Below are 18,710 nucleotides of genomic sequence, written 5' to 3' on the forward strand. Positions count from 1 at the left end.
GCGCTCTAGGTGTTCTTGGAATTGCCACAGATCTTCACGAGCTTCCCAACTAGCTTCAGTTATCGGGAGCCCTTTCCACTTGATCAATATTGAATACTTGGTGGTACCTCTTCGTCGCACGACGCGATTAGCTAAGATCTCTTCGATTTCTTTATCAAAGGATATAATCACCACAGGCGGAGCACGACTCGAGTCACCTCTACTCGGTTCATCTTGATCTTCATGATATGGTTTAAGCATACTCATGGAAGACCGGGTGGATCTTCATAGAGGGGGAGTTGTACTTTGTAAGCAACCTCCCAACACGTCCAATGATCTCAAATGGCCCTTCTATTTGCGAATTAAGCCCTTATGAACCTTGCGAAGGTTTGAATGTTGTGGAAGAAGTTTAATCATTACCTTGTCTCCCACTTGATAGCTTGCATGCCTCTTCTTCTTATCAGCCCATTTCTTCATCCTCTTTGCAGCTTGTCAAGGTAAGAACGAGTGACATCTGCTTGTTCTTCCCAAGACTTAATCATATGATAAGCTCCAGGGCTCTTCCCTGAGTAGGAAGAAGAAAGAGAGTGAGGTGTAAGCGGCTGTTGTCCAGTCACAATCTCGAACGGGCTCTTCCCTGTGGACTCGCTCCTTTGCAAATTGTATGAGAATGAGCAATGTCGAGGAGTTTTGTCCAGTCCTTCTGATTAGCGCTTACAAAATGCCTCAAGTAACACTCGAGTAAGGCATTCACTCTCTCAGTCTGCCCATCGGTTTGAGGATGGAAGCTTGTTGAAATGAAGCTCCGACCCAAGGAGTTGAACATCTCTGTCCATAGTCGTCCTGTGAAGCGTGGATCTCGATCACTAATGATGCTCTTAGGCAATCCCCAATATTTCACCACATTCTTGAAGAATAGTCGTGCTGCCTCCTCTGCAGTGCAGTCAGTAGGGGCAGGTATAAAGGTAGCATACTTCGAAATCGATCCATTACCACGAGAATAGATCCAAACCTCAGACTTCGGTAAGGCAGAGATGAAATCTAGAGAGACACTTTCCCACGGTCGCTCTGATGGAGGCAAAGGTTCCAACAACCCTTGGTGTCTTGTTTTCAATCTTATCTTGTGGCAAACAAGACAAGTCTTCACATAGCTCTCTATTCATCTCTCATTTGAGGCCAATAATAAGAAGATTCAATGAGTGCCAAGGTCCTTCGCTGACCTTGGTGACCAGCCCACTTGGTGTCGTGGCATTCTCTTACTAACTTCCTTCAGATTTCCCACTTAGGAACGTATAATCTTCTCCCTTTTGTGTAGAGAAGGTCATTTTCTAACCAAATCTTTGGTCTTACCTTCTCTAGCCAACTCCACCAACTTCTTGGCTAGTGGATCGTGATGCAACCCTTCCTTGATGGTATGCACAATATCTCCTTCAGCCATAGAAATGGCCGCCAACTCAGCCTTGCGACTCAGCGCATCAACTACCACATTAGTCTTGCCTGACTTGTATTCAAATTCAAAATCAAACTCAGCCAAGAAGTCTTGCCACCTAGCTTGTTTGGGGCTTAACTTCTTTTGAGTTTGGAAGTAGCTTGTAGCCACATTGTCTGTCTTGACGATGAAGTGTGAACCAAGCAAGTAGTGACGCCAAGTTCTCAGACAATGCACCACTGCGGTCATTTCCTTCTCTTGGACAGTGTATCGCCTTTCTGTATCATTCAACTTGCGACTCTCAAAGGCAATAGGATGTCCTTTTTGCATCAGAACTCCTCCAATAGCGTAGTCAGAAGCATCAGTGTGGACTTCAAACACCTTTGAATAGTCGGGTAATGCTAGTACTGGTCCTTTTGTGATAGCAGCCTTCAACTCATCAAAGGCCTTTTGACACTCCTTTGACCATTCCCAAGAGTGATTCTTCTTGAGAAGATCAGTTAATGGTGCAGCCTTGGCGGAGTATCCCTTGATAAACCTCCGATAGTAATTAGCCAACCCAAGGAATGACCTCAATTCAGATTACCTTGTTTGGCGGCTCCCACTCTTTGATAGCCTTCACCTTTCCTTGATCCATGCAGAGAGTTCCACCTTTAATGATGTGTCCTAAGAAGTGGACTTCGTCCCTTGCAAAGGAACACTTTTCCTTCTTCACATATAGGTTATTCTCTCGTAAGATCTTGAACACGGTTCGTAAGTGTTCTACATGTTCCTCCAAAGTATTGCTATAGACAACAATGTCATCCAAGTAGACCACTACAAACCGATCAAGGTAAGGTCGAAAGATCTCGTTCATCAAGGTACAGAAGGTCGCAGGAGCATTGGTCAAGCCAAAAGGCATTACCAACCACTCATACGATCCATACCTCGTGACACACGTGGTCTTAGGCTCATCACCATCAGCAATTCTCACTTGGTGATATCCTGATCTCAAATCTAGCTTTGAGAACCACTTGGCTCTACCAAGTTGATCAAACAAATCGGCTATCAAAGGAATAGGGTATTTGTTCTTGATGGTTACCTTGTTAAGTGCTCGATAGTCGATGCATAGTCTCAATGAACCATCATGCTTCTTTTGGAACAAGACTGGTGCGCCATAAGGTGCCTTTGATGGACGGATGAATCCAGCATCTAGCAAATCCTTGAGTTGCTTCTTCAACTCCTCAAGTTCTGGCGGTGCCATCCTATAAGGAGTTGAGGCGGGCGGTTTTGCTCCTGACTCCAATTCGATCTTGTGGTCCACCTTCCTCCTAGGTGGTAGTTGTTTTGGCAACTCGGGAGGCATCACATCCTTATTTTCTTCAAGGATTTCCTTGATTTTGGGAGGAACGTCTTCTCTTTCAGATGTTGACTCCTCTTGTAATAGAGCCAAATATGTAATCTCTCCCTTTTTGAACCCTTTCTTGAGTTGCATAGCAGAGAGTATCGGTGGTCCTCCAACTTTAGATACTGTAGGGACCATGCATGGAGACCCTTTCTCCATGACACATACTACGTCGTAGTATGGCATAGGTATTATATTTGCCTTCCTTTGCAAATCGAGCCCGATGACTATTTTAAAATCATCCATGGGTGCTACTGAGAAATCTACAAGGCCCTTCCAAGAACCAAGAGTCATCTCAACCCCTTTTGCTACTCCCTTAAGGGGTTCACCCTTGGTGTTCACGGGTTTGAACCAACCATTCTTTTCGGTGATCTTCAACCCAAGCCTCTTTGCTTCATCAGGCGTGATGAAGTTGTGTGTAGCACCAGTGTCGATCATAGCCATGACAGGTTTTTCATTGATAAAGGCTTTGACATACATCAAGCCTTTCTTTTCTGCAGTGCTTGCCTCTTTGCCCTTCACAGCATTTATGTGTTGGATGGATCCAACACACTCAGTTACTTGAGTTTGGGCCTCTCGTTCCTTGGCGATAGATGCCAGAGTCCCTAACTTGGGACAGTCCTTCATTTGGTGTGGTCCCTTGCACACGAAGCATCCTCCTTTAGGTACGAAAGCCTTCTTCTTTTCCTCGTACTCTTTCTTTGAAGAGTATTTTCCTTCCTTCTTGGTTGAGAAACTCTTCCCCTTGTCTCCCCCACTTTTAGTAGAACTAGGCTTGGAAGAAGACTTGGGTTTAGAGTCTCCCCTATGATACTCAGTGAGTGATTCGGCCACCACGATGGCCTCATCGACATCCTTAACATTCCTTCTTTGTAGTTCTTGCTTTGCCCAAGGTTGGAGTCCATCAATGAAGAAGAACAATGCATCCTCTGATGCTAAGTTGGGGATTTGAAGTGTGAGAGTAGTGAACTCCTTTACATAGTCGCTAATCGTACTCTTGTGCTTCAACTCCCTCAACTTCTTCCTTGCTTCATAAACCACATTTTCAGGGAAGAATTGTCTTTTCAACTCCCTTTTGAAATCTTCCCATGTGGTTATGTTGCAAGTACCCTTCTCCATATCTACGCACTTTCTCCTCCACCACAAAGTAGCATTATCAGAAAGGTAGAGAGCTGCAGTGCGTACCTTTATTGTTTCTTCGACTACCCCTTGGCCTTCGAAGTACCTCTCCATTTGCCATAGGAAGTTCTCCACCTCACGAGCGTCCCTTACGCCCTTGAATTCCTTTGGCTTGGGGAGATCAATCTTTGTCGTCTCCCTTATAATGGTTGGTCGAGATTTTGCCTCCTCGAACCAAACTCGAACTTCCTCAAATAGCTTCAAGGAATTCTCAAGCTTCTCTTCGATTTGGAGCATGCTTTCTTTGAAAGCATCTAGTTCTCCTAACACGTGAGCCTCGAGGGTCTCCTTGTCATGTTCTATCCTTTGGAACTGCTCATCCATAGAGGATAGAACATCTTCCAACATAGAAACTCTTTCTTCTAAGAAGTTAGAGTCCTTACCTCTAGGCTCACTTGAAGAACGGATCTTCTTGCCTCCCCATTGAGAAGGAATAGCATCCCTTCCCCTTTGAGACTCAACATGCTCCATGGTGATATTAGAAGCCATACCCACAAACCACTTGTGCTCCCTCTCGAACCTTGCTCGGATACCAAATTGTCACGGCCTTGGACACACTCCAATGCTACCGTGCCGGCACTCGGACTTACTCAACCTCTTGAGCTAAGACCAAGTCAGCCTAACCCTCAATACTTAGCAAGAAAGCTAAGAACACAGGAGAACACAAGAGAAAGGAAGCTTTGGTGGAAGAACACTTTATTACTCAAGTGTTTGTTACAAATGATTCACACACCCTCACACTAACTCTTACCTCCTATTTATAGCCATCCACCTTCTCAATGGATGGTTAGGATTAAATCTAATTAACGGTCCAGATTAATCATCCAGAACCTTCTTTACAAATCTATCCTACCATAACTTTCTAAATACTTCTAGATTGTTCCATACAACTCTTCATACTTTTATATCAATCCACACTCTTCTAGAATATTCTATGATCTTCTAAAGTCTTCTAGAACCTTCTAGGGTATTTTGGGACCTTCTAGAACATTCTAGAATGTTCCGGAACCATCTAGAGTATTCTCAAATACTCTAGAAAACTATACAAACACTGTTAAATCTAACATTCTAAAAATTTACCGTGACATTAAGCTGCAAATGTAGTTTGATCTGCTTACCCTCTCCTTATATTTCTAATGTGGAGGATTTCACTTAGCCCAAGTCGATGACTTCAACAAGAAGTTTTCTCACTCAACTCTGTAAACTTGTTCTTATTTATCTGATTACCTGTTGTGATCAATGATTAGAGAAGGCTGCCTTGTTCCTCTACAATGTATTCTGAGCAGTGAGATCTGCAAAGAATTAAACTACTAAAACCATTCTTTTTTGTTTTTGCTTGAATTTTAGAAGAAAGAGCAATGTAATGTATTCCTATTTATAATTCCATAAGACCAAGGTTAAATTAACAATTCGGGTGGAGTTGAGTTTTGTTTATGAGTAATTAAATGTACAAACAGGAATAGGATTGCCAATTTCTTTTGTGACTCTCATTGTTCTTTTCTCCCTTATTGTGCTGCTGTTGTTGTTATGCTGCTGTTTTATTATGGCACTGTGATTCTTCAATCACTGATCAGTATTTTGAATTTGAAATTTTTGATTAGTGACTTGTTAAGCTGCTGTTATTATGCCGCTGTTTTGTTATGACACTGTGATTGTGTGATCACTGATCAGTATTTGGAATTTGGAATTTGTAATTAATGACTTGTTAAGCTGCTGTTGTTGTTATGCTGCTGTTTTGTTATGGCACTGTTATTGTTATGCTGCTGTTTTGTATTGGTTGTTGCTGAATGCTAAAAATGAAAATCAAATCAAATGCTGGTTGTTGTTGAATGAGTAGGGTGGTGATATGTTATGCTTTCTTATTCAATGACTACTTGTTATGTTGATACCTCAACTTAGAAACAACACTACATCATGTTTATGGCTTGCTCAGTAAGAAGAATCTGTTGCTAAGAGAGCTTTCTTACAACAGATGAGCGCAATGCTGCCTAAGATTAGACCGAAAAGGTCATCTTGCAAGATTCAGGTTCATGTTCAGTTAGCATAATACCACATAATGATCAACATTTTCTAACTGAATTAGCTCAACATTCTTTTGAAATTGATAATCTTTTGTCTCCTGATATTTCTAAATTAGAATTTGAGATGTTAAGTGATCATGTTAACCCTCAAGGTCAAAATTTAATATTTAGATATTTCTTTTTACTATCTAACTTTTGAGTTTGTATTTTGATAAGATTATATAAATTTGGTTGATGATTTTTTGTGTAGTGTTTTAAATTTGGAAGATATTTTAGGATGTTTATCTATAATTTATTTATTATTTTATTCTAAAACGGTTTTTTTGGTTGAACCACCAGTTGTACCGGTTGAACCAGTAAACCAATGAATCAGTAACTAAAGCAGTTTGATAACCGATCTGGTTTTTCAAACCTTGTAAATAATTCAGATAATAAAAAGAAAACTAAAAAATTTGTCACATAGGATGGACCAACTATAAATGTTGTCTGTGGTGTTAGAATTTTTATTCTAATTGTTATGTTATTAAATCTAATGAAGGTATTTATTTTAAGAAGTGCATTTCATCATAATTTTGAACTTCTATGGCTCAATTTTTTAGTGTTCTTTTATTTGTTATCATATTTATACTATTTAGGTCGAACATCCTTACCTTTTGTTATTAAAAGAAAACGTTCAAAAAGTAAAGAAAGCGGTAAAATTGAAAAACATAAATTTGATATTCAAAGAATTTCAAAAACGACAAGAACTGAGCAAAAAGAAATAAAAAAATACGACGATTTTGGTTCAATTTGTTAATATAGAAATTAGTTTGGGTATTGTTATAATTATTCATTAATTATATTGGTAGTCGCTCTGTTTTTTTATGGAAAAAACACGATTCTTCATCATTAGTGTTACGGTGGGTAACCGGAGATTTATGTGCTGGACTTGTTAAGTTGGCCCAATCGTCTAGTGAAAGAAGCCTTCGAGCGGGCTCGCTCCTGGGAGCCTCCTTCCGACTTACGTATGAGAGAGAATGGGGAGTGGTACCTGCAAAGACATTCCGATGCTTAAGTCAGCAAGGGTCTAAGCAAGTTTAGAGAGTATGGAGACTTCGAAATACCTGAGGATTGTCAGTGTACTTATAGTGGTGAACTCATAACCACCGTTGGAGTGGTTCCCCTTTTAAGGAGGATAACCGTCCTTAGGGAGGTTGAGTTTTGACTCCTAGAAGTGGGTTGAGAGATTTTAGGAGCAGCTACTTATTTGAATAAATATTATCTGCCAGCTAATCTAACTCCCGACTTCCTTTAAGCGGGGTTTGCGTCGAGTCCGACCTCTTGGATGGAGGTCGGTTGCGAAGGGAGGCTAATCTTTGGATTGGGCCTCTTTGTCTTATTTAATCCTAGGTCTTAGTGTTGGATCAGGGTATGAATAATTAGCTTTATAAAATTTAGGTCCCCAATTCTAATTACATGACAATAACAACAAAAAAGCACATCTTAATTCCATCTGATTCTGTGATTTAAGAATTAAAAGTTCCAAATTAAATCAAAAAATTTATTGATAATATCTAGAGATACATAAATTACTAGTTTTATAAAATATCTAATATATGATTCACTAATTTGTCTATAATCAATTTTTTCATCAATTAATATTACATAACCAACAATAATTTATACTTATATTTATAAGAATTTTATACACAAAAATATATAATTTTTATTTATATTTATCAAAATTTATACACATAAATCAATATGATTTATACTTATATTTTTAAAATTTATACACATAAATTAATAAAATTTATTTATTAAAAAAATTAATATTTATATTAATCAAATTATTGTAAAAAAATACTAAATGTTACTGTTCTTAAGAGTTTATCTTTTTTATAATCTCGCTCGCATATTATAAAATTTTACATGGATATATACAACTCTAATCTCTAGACCTCATCTTAATTAGCACCTTAATTAGTTTTCAGTTTTTGCTAATTCTAAACATTCAATTAATAAATTATAAAATAAATTAAAATGATATATAAAAACAATGTAGAAAAACAAGTATATATACAAATATATATAATATATAAGTAGTCAAGCGCTTCTTATGAATAATCTTTGAAAAAATAATAAATTAGAAATTTAATAAATGGACTAACTTTTATTCAAACAATGGACTGGTTTAGTAGAAAATTAAAAGTTTGTTTTTAATATATATTTATATTTTAATATATATGTTATACTGATAGCTAATTTTAGTAGGTGATTTTAGTATATACATAATATAATTAATATAATAATTATTTATATATGATTATGTTATATATACACTAAAATTGATTACTAAAATTAACTACCAGTATAAAATACGTATTGAAATATAAATATATATTAAAAATAAATTAAATCAACAAATTTTATAATTTATATTTATTAATTAATCATTATTAATATTTTTAATAAAATAAAATTATATTTAATAATATAAAATTATTTTTTTTATTAATTAAATACCGACGAAATTTTAATAAAAATTGTGCGCATAAACTTTTTCATTTTGAATATACTAATATAAGAATTGAGTAGCATCATCAAGTGATAATAATTAATTTTTCAAATATGGGAAACTCGCTATCCCTTTGTTCAAAAGTCAAAACACATGATCAAAAGGAACGTACAAAAAAGGCAAATGGATGCCGGTCAGTTTGTTCTGCTCTTCTTAGCTTGATAAATAATTTAAAGGCACTGAGTTTGTTCTATAATACCCTCTAAACTCACAACAACAATCACACACTACTCTTGACCTTCCGCAAACATGAGAATCTTCTTCACTCACCATATTGACTACATCATCATTGTTATTGCTTTCTTCTTCATCACTCCATCAACCTCTTTCGATACTTTAACCCGAACACAAATCCTCACGACCAACCAAACGCTATTGTCACAAAACCAATCCTTCGTGCTGGGCTTCTTCAGAGGTTCCAACACCAACTATTACCTCGGAATATGGTACAACAACATCAATCCTCAAACCATAGTTTGGGTTGCAAACAGAGACAATCCCATTGAAACCTCCACAGGCTATCTCAAGATTGGAGACAATGGAAACTTTGTCCTTCTCAATTCATCCGGGAACCCTGCATGGTCCTCCAACCAAACCCACGCCAAGAATCCAGTTCTCCAGCTCCTTGATACCGGTAACCTTGTTCTCAAAGATTCATCAGACAAGACCAATAATAACTACTTATGGCAGAGCTTTGATTACCCAACGGATACCTTGTTACCGGGCATGAAGTTCGGTTGGAACCTGGATACAGGAACGGAGAAGCACTTAACATCATGGAAGGTCGAAGGTGAAGACCCTTCAAGCGGTGAATACACTTTGAAGATAGATTACCATGGTTTACCTGAGGGCTTCTTCAGGAGAAACCAAACTATAACGTACCGAGCTGGTCCTTGGAATGGTGAGAGATTCAGTGGGAACCCGGCGATGAAAGACAACACTGATGGTCTCAAGTTCAATTTCACTTATGATGATCATGGTGTGTGGTACTCTTTTTCCGTTACAAGACCTTCCTTGTCGAGGATAATTGTGACATCTGATTCTGATGGCGAGTTTCGACGCTACCTGTGGATACAAGGAAGATGGAACAAGTTCTGGTACAAACCGTCGGATCAATGCGACCAGTACAGGGAGTGTGGTCCGTACGGAGTGTGTGACAATAATGCATCGCCGGTTTGCACATGTATGAAAGGGTTCAGCCCTAAGAACCCTCAGGCTTGGAACCTGAGAGATGGATCTGATGGGTGTGTGAGGAACACGGGTTTGAATTGTTCGACTGACAAGTTTTTGCATCTTGAGAACATGAAGCTGCCGGAGACAAGCAGCGTGTTTATAAATAAGACTATGACACTTGATGAATGTGGGAGTTTGTGTAAGAGGAATTGTTCATGTACTGCATATGCAAACATTGATATCACAAAGGGAGGAAGTGGCTGTGTTATGTGGATTGGTCAACTCTTTGACATGAGTGTCTACCCTACGGATGGCCAAGATCTCTATGTCAGATTGGCTGCAGCTGATATAGGTATCTCTCTATTTGAACACTAATTCAATATTGAATTTTAATTGGTTTTAATTGACTTTTCAATGAGGGGAGTTTTAAGTTTTTTATCCAATAACTATATTGAAATTATTACAAAGTGCCTAATTAAGTCCTTTGGTTTCAAAATAATTCAACCGCCTAAATAATCACATATAATTGTTATAACATGAACATTAAATAGTAGTGGTTATGCACATTTTTGCTAAGATGATGATATTGCAAGTTCCTTCCTCATTAATTAAGTATTTAAGGTGGAGTTCTTTCCCATCAATTTGGTGACACACAGGATCTACTTTCTCCAACAAGAATCATAGAATAGTACAGGCTATTGGCATCACACTTGCTGCACTTGTTTTAGTTTTTGGATTAGTTGCTATTTGTTACTTATGGAAGAAGGGAAAACAAAGATCTAGAGGTAATGTACAATAATTAATCTCTCTCATATGAATGCTTATGTATAGTATGGTACTGAATTGTATATCAATAGCTGCTATTTCAGGTTTTGTCCACAGAAATCATGATTGGTTAATGAATGAGGTGGTGCCTTCTAGAAGATACTTGGGTGATGAAAAGAACATGGATGATCTAGAGTTGCCAATGTTTGATTTTGATACCTTAATGATGGCTACAAACAATTTCTCTCAAGATAATAAACTTGGAGAAGGAGGCTTCGGTAGTGTTTATAGGGTAAGTTGTTCTAATACTTTATGCATAGCTGCCATCATCACTAAAATTAAGTCTCAAATCATAACATAAACACACTTATATATACACACTAACAGATCGTGCATATGGTATAATCAGGGCAGATTGATTGAAGGCCAAGAAATTACTGTGAAAAGATTGTCAGAAGACTCTGGACAAGGAATTGAAGAATTTAAAAATGAAGTCAAATTAATTGTCAAGCTGCAACACCGAAATCTTGTTCGGTTGCTTGGTTGCTGCATTAAGAAAAATGAGAAGATGTTGGTGTACGAATATATGGAAAATAGAGGCCTTGATTCCATTTTGTTTGGTAACTTTTGCATTATTTATTTCAATATTTTCCTTTTCTAATTATTATGTATACTTGTTTTGCTTGTTAACCGTAGTTTTTACTCATTAATAATAGCTAATGTTGCAGACAAATCAAAAAGATCATTGCTTGATTGGGAAAGGCGTTTTCATATTATTTATGGAATAGCCAAAGGACTTCTTTATTTGCATCAAGATTCAAGATTTCGAATTATTCATAGAGATCTTAAGACAAGTAACATATTACTAGATAACGAAATGAATCCAAAGATATCAGACTTTGGATTGGCTAGAATTCTTAACAAAGATCAAATCCAAGCAAAAACATTAAGAATTGTTGGAACATAGTGAGTATAACATGATCATTCATCACAATATTACTTGAAAAACTAAATACGATGGCTTCATTTTTAATTTATGTGTTACTATTTTGCAGTGGTTATATGTCTCCTGAATATGCTATGGACGGAAACTTCTCAACAAAATCTGACGTTTTTAGCTTTGGAGTTATTGTATTGGAGATCATAACTGGAAAGAAGAATAGAGAATTTTATAGTGATGACGATGAATTGAATCTTCTGGGATACGTAGGCGAAAGAATTTCCTCCTAAATCCAAGTACTTCTTAATTGAAAAATAATATTTTAAGTGATATATTATAATAATTGCACTATATATGTTCGTGCAGGTATGGAGGCATTGGCATGAAGGAACTGTATTGACACTGATTGATCCATCTATTGGCAATTCATACACAGAATCTAAAGTTATAAAATGCATACATGTTGGTCTCTTATGTGTTCAAGAATGTGCAGAAGATAGACCAACAATGTCTTCAGTAGTCTTAATGTTGAGCAGTGAAGCTCTGTCAATGCCATCTCCTAAGAACCCTGGATTTTCCATTAAAAAGAATCATTTAAAGATAGATTTATCTCCAAGCAAACAAGATACAACATGGAGTGTAAATCAAGTCACTATCACAATGTTAGATGGTAGATAGTTAAAGAAAAATGGCATTATCCATTATTTTTATATATATTCTCATAGTCATAGAAAATAAAAAAGGAATTTCTATTTAAGCTACGGCGGATTTTATTCTTTAATCAAGTTAAAAATTAAATTTGGATGATTAAACCTGAATATAATAAATTTGGATGCAACATTTCGCATACAATAAAAGGAAATTTGAGGTGCATGACTACCCCATGTTTTAAAGGACAATGGTGGAACTTTCCTCATAAACAATGGGGTTATTGGCCCTTCCAAATTTTTTATAAATAAATAATAAAGTTAGTTTAAAGAATTTGATCATCTCAGTTGGTCATATATATCTCTTCAAGTTCTGCCACTCATTAATGATAGCGTCTCAACATAAAATCAACCTACCCTGAACAAAATCAGTTGCTGGTGGGTGAATTTAAGAATGTTAAAACAAAAATTCTATTTTTCAATAGTCATTTTGTTCAGCATATTAAGCTTCCTACTTGGAATGGACCAAGTTTCACCACCGTTTTTGTCAACGTATCACAGCTTGGGTTCTTTGAGTTACCCTTTGAATATACTATATCTCTGATATATAATATGGGAAACGTTTACCATGTTCAAAAGTCAACACACATTTATGAAGAGGCAAGTGGATGCGGGTCAACTTAGCTTGTTCTGCTCTTCCTTGATGCACAATTCTATCAAGAATTTCATGAAAAGTAAAAAAAACTTGGCTTCTTCTATATTACCCTCCAACAATCACAAACTACTCTTAACTTTTCGCCATCATGAGAGTCTTCTTCACTCACCTTAACTACCTCTTCATCTTTGTTATTAGCTTCTTCTTCATCACTCCATCAACCGCTTCTGATACTTTAACCGCCACACAAATCCTCGCAACTAACCAAACGCTATTATCACAAAACCGATCCTTCGTGCTGGGCTTCTTCAGAGATTCCAACACCAACTATTACCTCGGAATATGGTACAACAACATCAGTCCTCAAACAATAGTTTGGACTGCAAACAGAGACAACCCCATCGACAATAGTTCAGGCTATCTCAAGATCGGAGACAACGGAAGCTTTGTCCTTCTCAATTCATTCGGGAACCCCGCATGGTCCTCCAATCAAACCAACTCCAAGAATCCAGTTCTCCAGCTCCTCGATACAGGTAACCTTGTTCTCAAGGATTCATCAGACAAGACCAATAATAACTACTTATGGCAGAGCTTCGATTACCCAACGGATACCTTGTTACCGGGGATGAAGGTCGGTTGGGACCTGGATACAGGAACGGAGAAGCACTTAACATCATGGAAGGTCGAAGGTGAAGACCCTTCAAGCGGTGACTACACTTTGAAGATAGATTACCATGGTTTACCTGAGGGCTTCCTCAGGAGAAACCAAACTATAACATACCGAACTGGTCCTTGGAATGGTGAGAGATTCAGTGGGATCCCAGGGATGAAAGACGACACCAATGATCTCAAGTACAATTTCACTTATGATGAGCATGGGGTGTGGTTCTCTTTCTCCGTTACAGACCCTTCCTTGTTGTCAAGGATAATTCTGTCATCTGATTCTGATGGCCAGTATCAACGCTACATGTGGATACAAGGAAGATGGAACAAGTTCTCCTACGCACCAAAGGATCAATGCGATTTCTATGGAGTGTGTGGTTCCTATGGAGTTTGTGATAATAATGCTTCGCCGGTATGCTCTTGTATTCAGGGGTTCAGACCAAAGAACCAAGAAGCTTGGAACTTGAGAGATGGATCCGATGGGTGTGTGAGGAACACGGGTTTGAATTGTTCCACTGACAAGTTCTTGCAACTTGAGCACATGAAGCTGCCGGATACAACGAACGCGTTTGTGAATAAGAGTATGACACTTGATGAATGTGGGAGTTTGTGTAAGAGGAATTGTTCATGCACTGCATATGCAAACATTGATATCAGAAATGGAGGAAGTGGCTGTGTTATGTGGCTTGGCCAACTCATTGACATGAATGTCCACCGTACAGACGGTCAAGATCTCTATGTCAGATTGGCAGCTGCTGATATAGGTACTATCTAATTGATTAAGTGGTTGCACATTTTTGCTATGATGATGATATTGCAGGTTCCTTAATTGATTAAGTAGTTCTTTCTGATCAATTTAGTGACACACAGGATCTACTAGCTCCAACAAGAATCATAGAGCAGTTCTGGCTGTTGGCATCACAGTTTGTGCACTTGTTTTAGTTTTGGGATTGGTTGCTATTTGTTACTTAAGGAAGAAGAGACAACAAAGTTCTAGAGGTAATGTATAATAAACTTCCCCATATGTCTCTTTATATAGTATGGTACTGTAGTGTATATGGTTTTTGTGCTGCATAAATAAATCATTTACCTTGGTTATTATCAATAGCCGCTATTCCAGGTTTTGTCCACAGAAGTCATGATAGTTTGATGAATGAGGTGGTATCTTCTAGAGGATACTTAGGTGATGAAAGGAACATGGATGATATAGAGCTGCCATTGTTTGATTGTGATACCTTAACAATGGCTACAAACAATTTCTCTCAAGATAATAAACTTGGAGAAGGAGGCTTCGGTAGTGTTTATATGGTAAGTTGTTTTAATACTTTAATTTGTACATAGCTGCCATCGTTACTAAAAATAAATATCAGATCATAATGTAAATGTACTTATGTATTATGTGTATATACACTAACGAAGAAATCGTGCCTATAATAATACTAGGGCAGATTGATTGAAGGTCAAAAAATTGCTGTGAAGAGATTATCAAAATATTCTGGACAAGGAATTGAGGAGTTTAAGAATGAAGTCAAGCTAATTGTCAAACTCCAACATCGAAATCTTGTTCGATTGCTTGGTTGCTGTATTGAAAATGATGAAAAGATGTTGGTGTATGAGTATATGGAAAACAGAGGCCTTGATTCCATTTTGTTTGGTAACTTTTATTATTTATTTTAGTATATTGAATGTTCAGTTTTTTTTTTTTAAATTATCATATACAGTTGTTTTGCTTGTTATCCTTAATTTTTACATAACAATGTTGCAGACAAATCAAAAAGTAGAGTTTTGCTTGACTGGGAAAGGCGTTTTAATATCATATATGGAATAGCTAGAGGACTTCTTTATTTGCATCAAGATTCAAGATTTCGAATTATTCATAGAGATCTTAAGATAAGTAACATATTACTAGATAATGAAATGATTCCCAAGATATCAGATTTTGGAATGGCAAGAATATTTGACAAAGATCAAACGCAAGCAAAAACATTAAGAGTTGTTGGAACATAGTAAGTATACCATGATAATTCATAACTTGTTTTTTGAAAAACCAGATATGTGGCTTCATTTTTAATTTATGCATATTTTTATTTTGCAGTGGTTATATGTCTCCTGAATATGCTATGGACGGAAACTTTTCAGTAAAATCTGATGTTTTTAGTTTTGGTGTTATGGTATTGGAAATCATAACTGGAAAGAAGAATAGAGAGTTTTATAGTGATAACGATGAATTGAATCTTCTGGGAAATGTAAGTAAAAAAATTTTCTCTTTAATAAGAGTACTTCTTAACTGAAAAAATAAACACTATGATCGCTATATTATAATGATTACTATATGTTCTTTTAGGTATGGAGACATTGGCATGAAGGAACTGCATTGACACTTCTTGATCCATCAATCGGCAATTCATACACAGAAGCTGAAGTTGTAAGATGCATACATATTGGGCTCTTATGTGTCCAAGAACATGTAGAAGATAGACCAACAATGTCTTCAGTGATCTTAATGTTAAGTAGTGAAACTCCATCTTTGCCAAATCCTAAAACTCCTGGATTTTCCATAAAGAAAAATCATCCAAAGACTGAGTCATCTTCAAGTAAGAATGATGAAACATGGAGCGTAAATCAAGTTACAGTCACAATGTTAGATGCTAGGTAGTTAAAGAAGAATGATGACATCATTCACTATTTTTGTATATATTCTCAGAAACTGAAAAAAAAAAAGACAAATTCTACTCCTATATATTTAAGTTGTAGCCTTTCTTATTCTTTAATCAAGTTAAATTTGATTAGTTAATAAATCTTTTAGTAATAAAAATGATGATTCCATCAGAATACAGAGGCAAACTTATAGCTTCTATTTTAATATCTATCTACTTTGGTCTTGTTTGGTGTAGCACCTAAGAAGAGAGAACTTTATTATTGAAAGAAAAAGAAGACAGACATACACAACATAGGTGAGGAAGATTATAAGGTGTTTTAACAGCATTGATCTTTATTATATTAAAATATCAATGTTGGTCAAACATTTGATAGTTTTCTCATAGTTTAATAATATAAGCAGCGTACTTATATGTAACAATCCCAAACCTCCGATGATTCATAAAATCCTACCTCAATGCAACAGTTCGCATATAATAAAGCAAATTAAAGGGGTGCAGAGTCACTGCAGCAGACTACCTCTACTTTATGCAATTGTAATAAGGACAGAACCTTACCATAAAATCAACCTACATGGAACAAAATTAGTTGTTGTCGGGTGAATTCTAAATAATGCTCATTAGCATAAGAAGGAGAAAATTAGTTGCATTAAGAGCCCATTTGAAAAGTAGCAGAAGCAACTTTTTTTTACTTTTGAATTATGAAAAGTTATAATCTGTGTGTTTGGTATAATTTAAAAAAAAACTTTTAACTTTTAAAAAAGTTAATTTTTCAGCTTTTTGAAGAAGTAAAAATAGATGGCTTCTCTACTTTTCGATAAGTCATTCTACTACTTATTTAAAAAAAATTAATTTCAAAACAAAAAAATCTACTTTTCTTTTTGACTCTGTGAAAAATACTGACACTTCATCACCATTTTCACGCAAGGTCTACTAGAAGCACTGGCCTTACACCATCATTCTCACACAATGTTCCAAACCTCTTCCATTGATCTTCCGCCACCGTTTTCAGACAATTTTGTATCTGAACAACCTAATGCATATATTCTTTCTAAGTATTTTTTTATCATTTTATCACTCTATTTTTTATTATTAAATTTGTATTTGATTGTGGTATGAAATTTCAGTTTTAATTTTATTTTTTTCACATGTGATTTTATAGCTTGTTATTATTTTCATAGTTAATTATAGCAAGTTCTTGACCTCAATAAAGGAGAAGGGAGTTCTAATAGGAGTAAAAAAATAAAAAATAGCAACAAAATATACATTGACACACATTTTATATTTATTTTTTTATTTTTACCTACCATATCATACACAATATTAGTGATTAGGTTATGTAAAATCAACATTTAATATTAAAAATTATTTGTTATTATCGTTATTTTAATATTTCTTCTCTTTTTTAAAAAAATTATTTTTTGAGTTATTTATCCAAACGTTACAACTTTAAAATAAGTATTTTTATAACTAAAAATTCAAACACAAAATAACTTATTTAAAAGCTGCTATTAATAAAAGTTCTTATGCTTTAAGTTCTTTTTTTAAAAGAACTTATTTAAGTTATTTATCCAAACTGGCCTAAGTGAAAAATGCCCTAAATTGAGGCAATCAAAATCCTCTTACTATAATCTTATTAGATGTATGTAATAATTTATTAGTCTGTGATAGACTTTTTAATAAACTTAAAATCAATAAATTAATATTTAATATGTAAAATTTAAAGATATAATAAAAAAAGGATCCCGTTAGGGAGACAATGGACTATTTATACAATGTGTACAATAGGTTATTGAGTTACAAAATGAACATCTCCGGGTACTAGAAATAATAAACATCTTCCCAAAAACTTAAATTACTCTTGACCTTTCGGATCTAGAGCTCTAATACCATATATCATTCATCCCAATAACTTCAGCTGATGAGAAAAGGTAACATTAATGATTATATCTCTAATATTCCCTAAATTTCTATTGTACACATTATACAAATATTCCATTGACTCCTCATACTTTCTCATAAAAAAATTCTCATAATACTATTAATTTATAATTTTTTTAAAATTGTAATTATAAAAGTAATGTCAATTATATAATACTTTTTGTTTTTTATTATAAAAAATATAATCCGAACAAATATAAAATCATCTACCAAATAAAATTAACATATGGAATCCAATTGATCTGTGTATAGTGACAAAATAATATAGTTAATATCAAAATAATAACAAAATAAAGTCGATGTACACCATAAAGATATTTACCTATAATTTGTCTCCAAAATCTTAGTTTGGTCTCCGCAGTATCATTGCGCGGCTGGTGACCCACCTACTTACAATTAGGGGTGGTAAACGGGCCTAAACCTGTCGGGTCGGTCCGTGTAACCCGCCAAAAAAGGCGGGGTGAACTTGAAAATTGGGACCATCAAATAGTAAAAGCCCGCTTAACCCACACCGCTTAAACCGCAGATTTTGACGGACTTTGGCGGGGTGAGGCGGGCTTCTCCGCCGGGCTTAGTATTTTTTTTGCAAGGGATACTTTTACAATTTTTTGTCAAAACCCAACTTCCCCCAACCCAACTTACAAGAGAATGAAGATGAAAATTGAGTGTTTTGGATTATGTTTATTTTGTTTCAGAGACAATATTTATAATTATGTTTTG

General features: G+C 35.7%; 3 protein-coding genes across 9 annotated transcripts in view; 2 read left to right on the forward strand and 1 right to left on the reverse strand.

Annotated features, from left to right (window-relative positions):
- Positions 1-16,255, forward strand: part of LOC130955933 (receptor-like serine/threonine-protein kinase SD1-8) — a 41,462-nt gene extending 25,207 nt beyond the window's left edge. Inside the window, exons 1-7 of one of the 3 annotated variants that reach the window (XM_057882939.1) lie at positions 12,834-14,156; positions 14,263-14,391; positions 14,501-14,700; positions 14,836-15,046; positions 15,158-15,398; positions 15,488-15,638; positions 15,737-16,255. In XM_057882939.1, coding sequence (XP_057738922.1) covers positions 12,878-14,156; positions 14,263-14,391; positions 14,501-14,700; positions 14,836-15,046; positions 15,158-15,398; positions 15,488-15,638; positions 15,737-16,048 — 2,523 coding nt within the window. In that variant the 5' untranslated portion in view covers positions 12,834-12,877 and the 3' untranslated portion in view covers positions 16,049-16,255. Of the gene's footprint in view, positions 1-12,833; positions 14,157-14,252; positions 14,392-14,500; positions 14,701-14,835; positions 15,047-15,157; positions 15,399-15,487; positions 15,639-15,736 lie in introns of those variants that run through there. The other 2 variants (XM_057882941.1, XM_057882938.1) reach the window with 2 other exon arrangements.
- LOC130954532 (uncharacterized) lies at positions 593-4,460 on the reverse strand. The gene is made up of 3 exons (XM_057881282.1): positions 1,995-4,460; positions 1,330-1,936; positions 593-912 (listed from the first exon to the last, which is right to left on the reverse strand). Exons 1-3 carry the CDS (start codon positions 4,458-4,460, stop codon positions 593-595), a joined length of 3,393 nt encoding a protein of 1,130 aa, XP_057737265.1.
- On the forward strand, positions 8,770-12,488 carry LOC130955934 (receptor-like serine/threonine-protein kinase SD1-8). Of its 5 annotated transcripts, none has more exons than XM_057882943.1 (7): positions 8,770-10,074; positions 10,379-10,507; positions 10,580-10,779; positions 10,897-11,107; positions 11,204-11,453; positions 11,543-11,693; positions 11,794-12,488. In XM_057882943.1, exons 1-7 carry the CDS (start codon positions 8,799-8,801, stop codon positions 12,103-12,105), a joined length of 2,529 nt encoding a protein of 842 aa, XP_057738926.1. In that variant the 5' UTR covers positions 8,770-8,798; the 3' UTR covers positions 12,106-12,488. The 5 variants fall into 5 exon arrangements, with proteins under 5 accessions (XP_057738926.1, XP_057738927.1, XP_057738928.1 ...); XM_057882944.1 differs by having other exon boundaries at positions 11,216-11,453; positions 11,794-12,487; XM_057882945.1 differs by having other exon boundaries at positions 10,592-10,779; positions 11,794-12,487.
- Positions 16,256-18,710: the final 2,455 nt, after the last annotated feature.

This window comes from Arachis stenosperma, chromosome 10 (assembly GCF_014773155.1).
Source record: "Arachis stenosperma cultivar V10309 chromosome 10, arast.V10309.gnm1.PFL2, whole genome shotgun sequence".
Taxonomy (NCBI): Eukaryota; Viridiplantae; Streptophyta; class Magnoliopsida; order Fabales; family Fabaceae; genus Arachis; species Arachis stenosperma.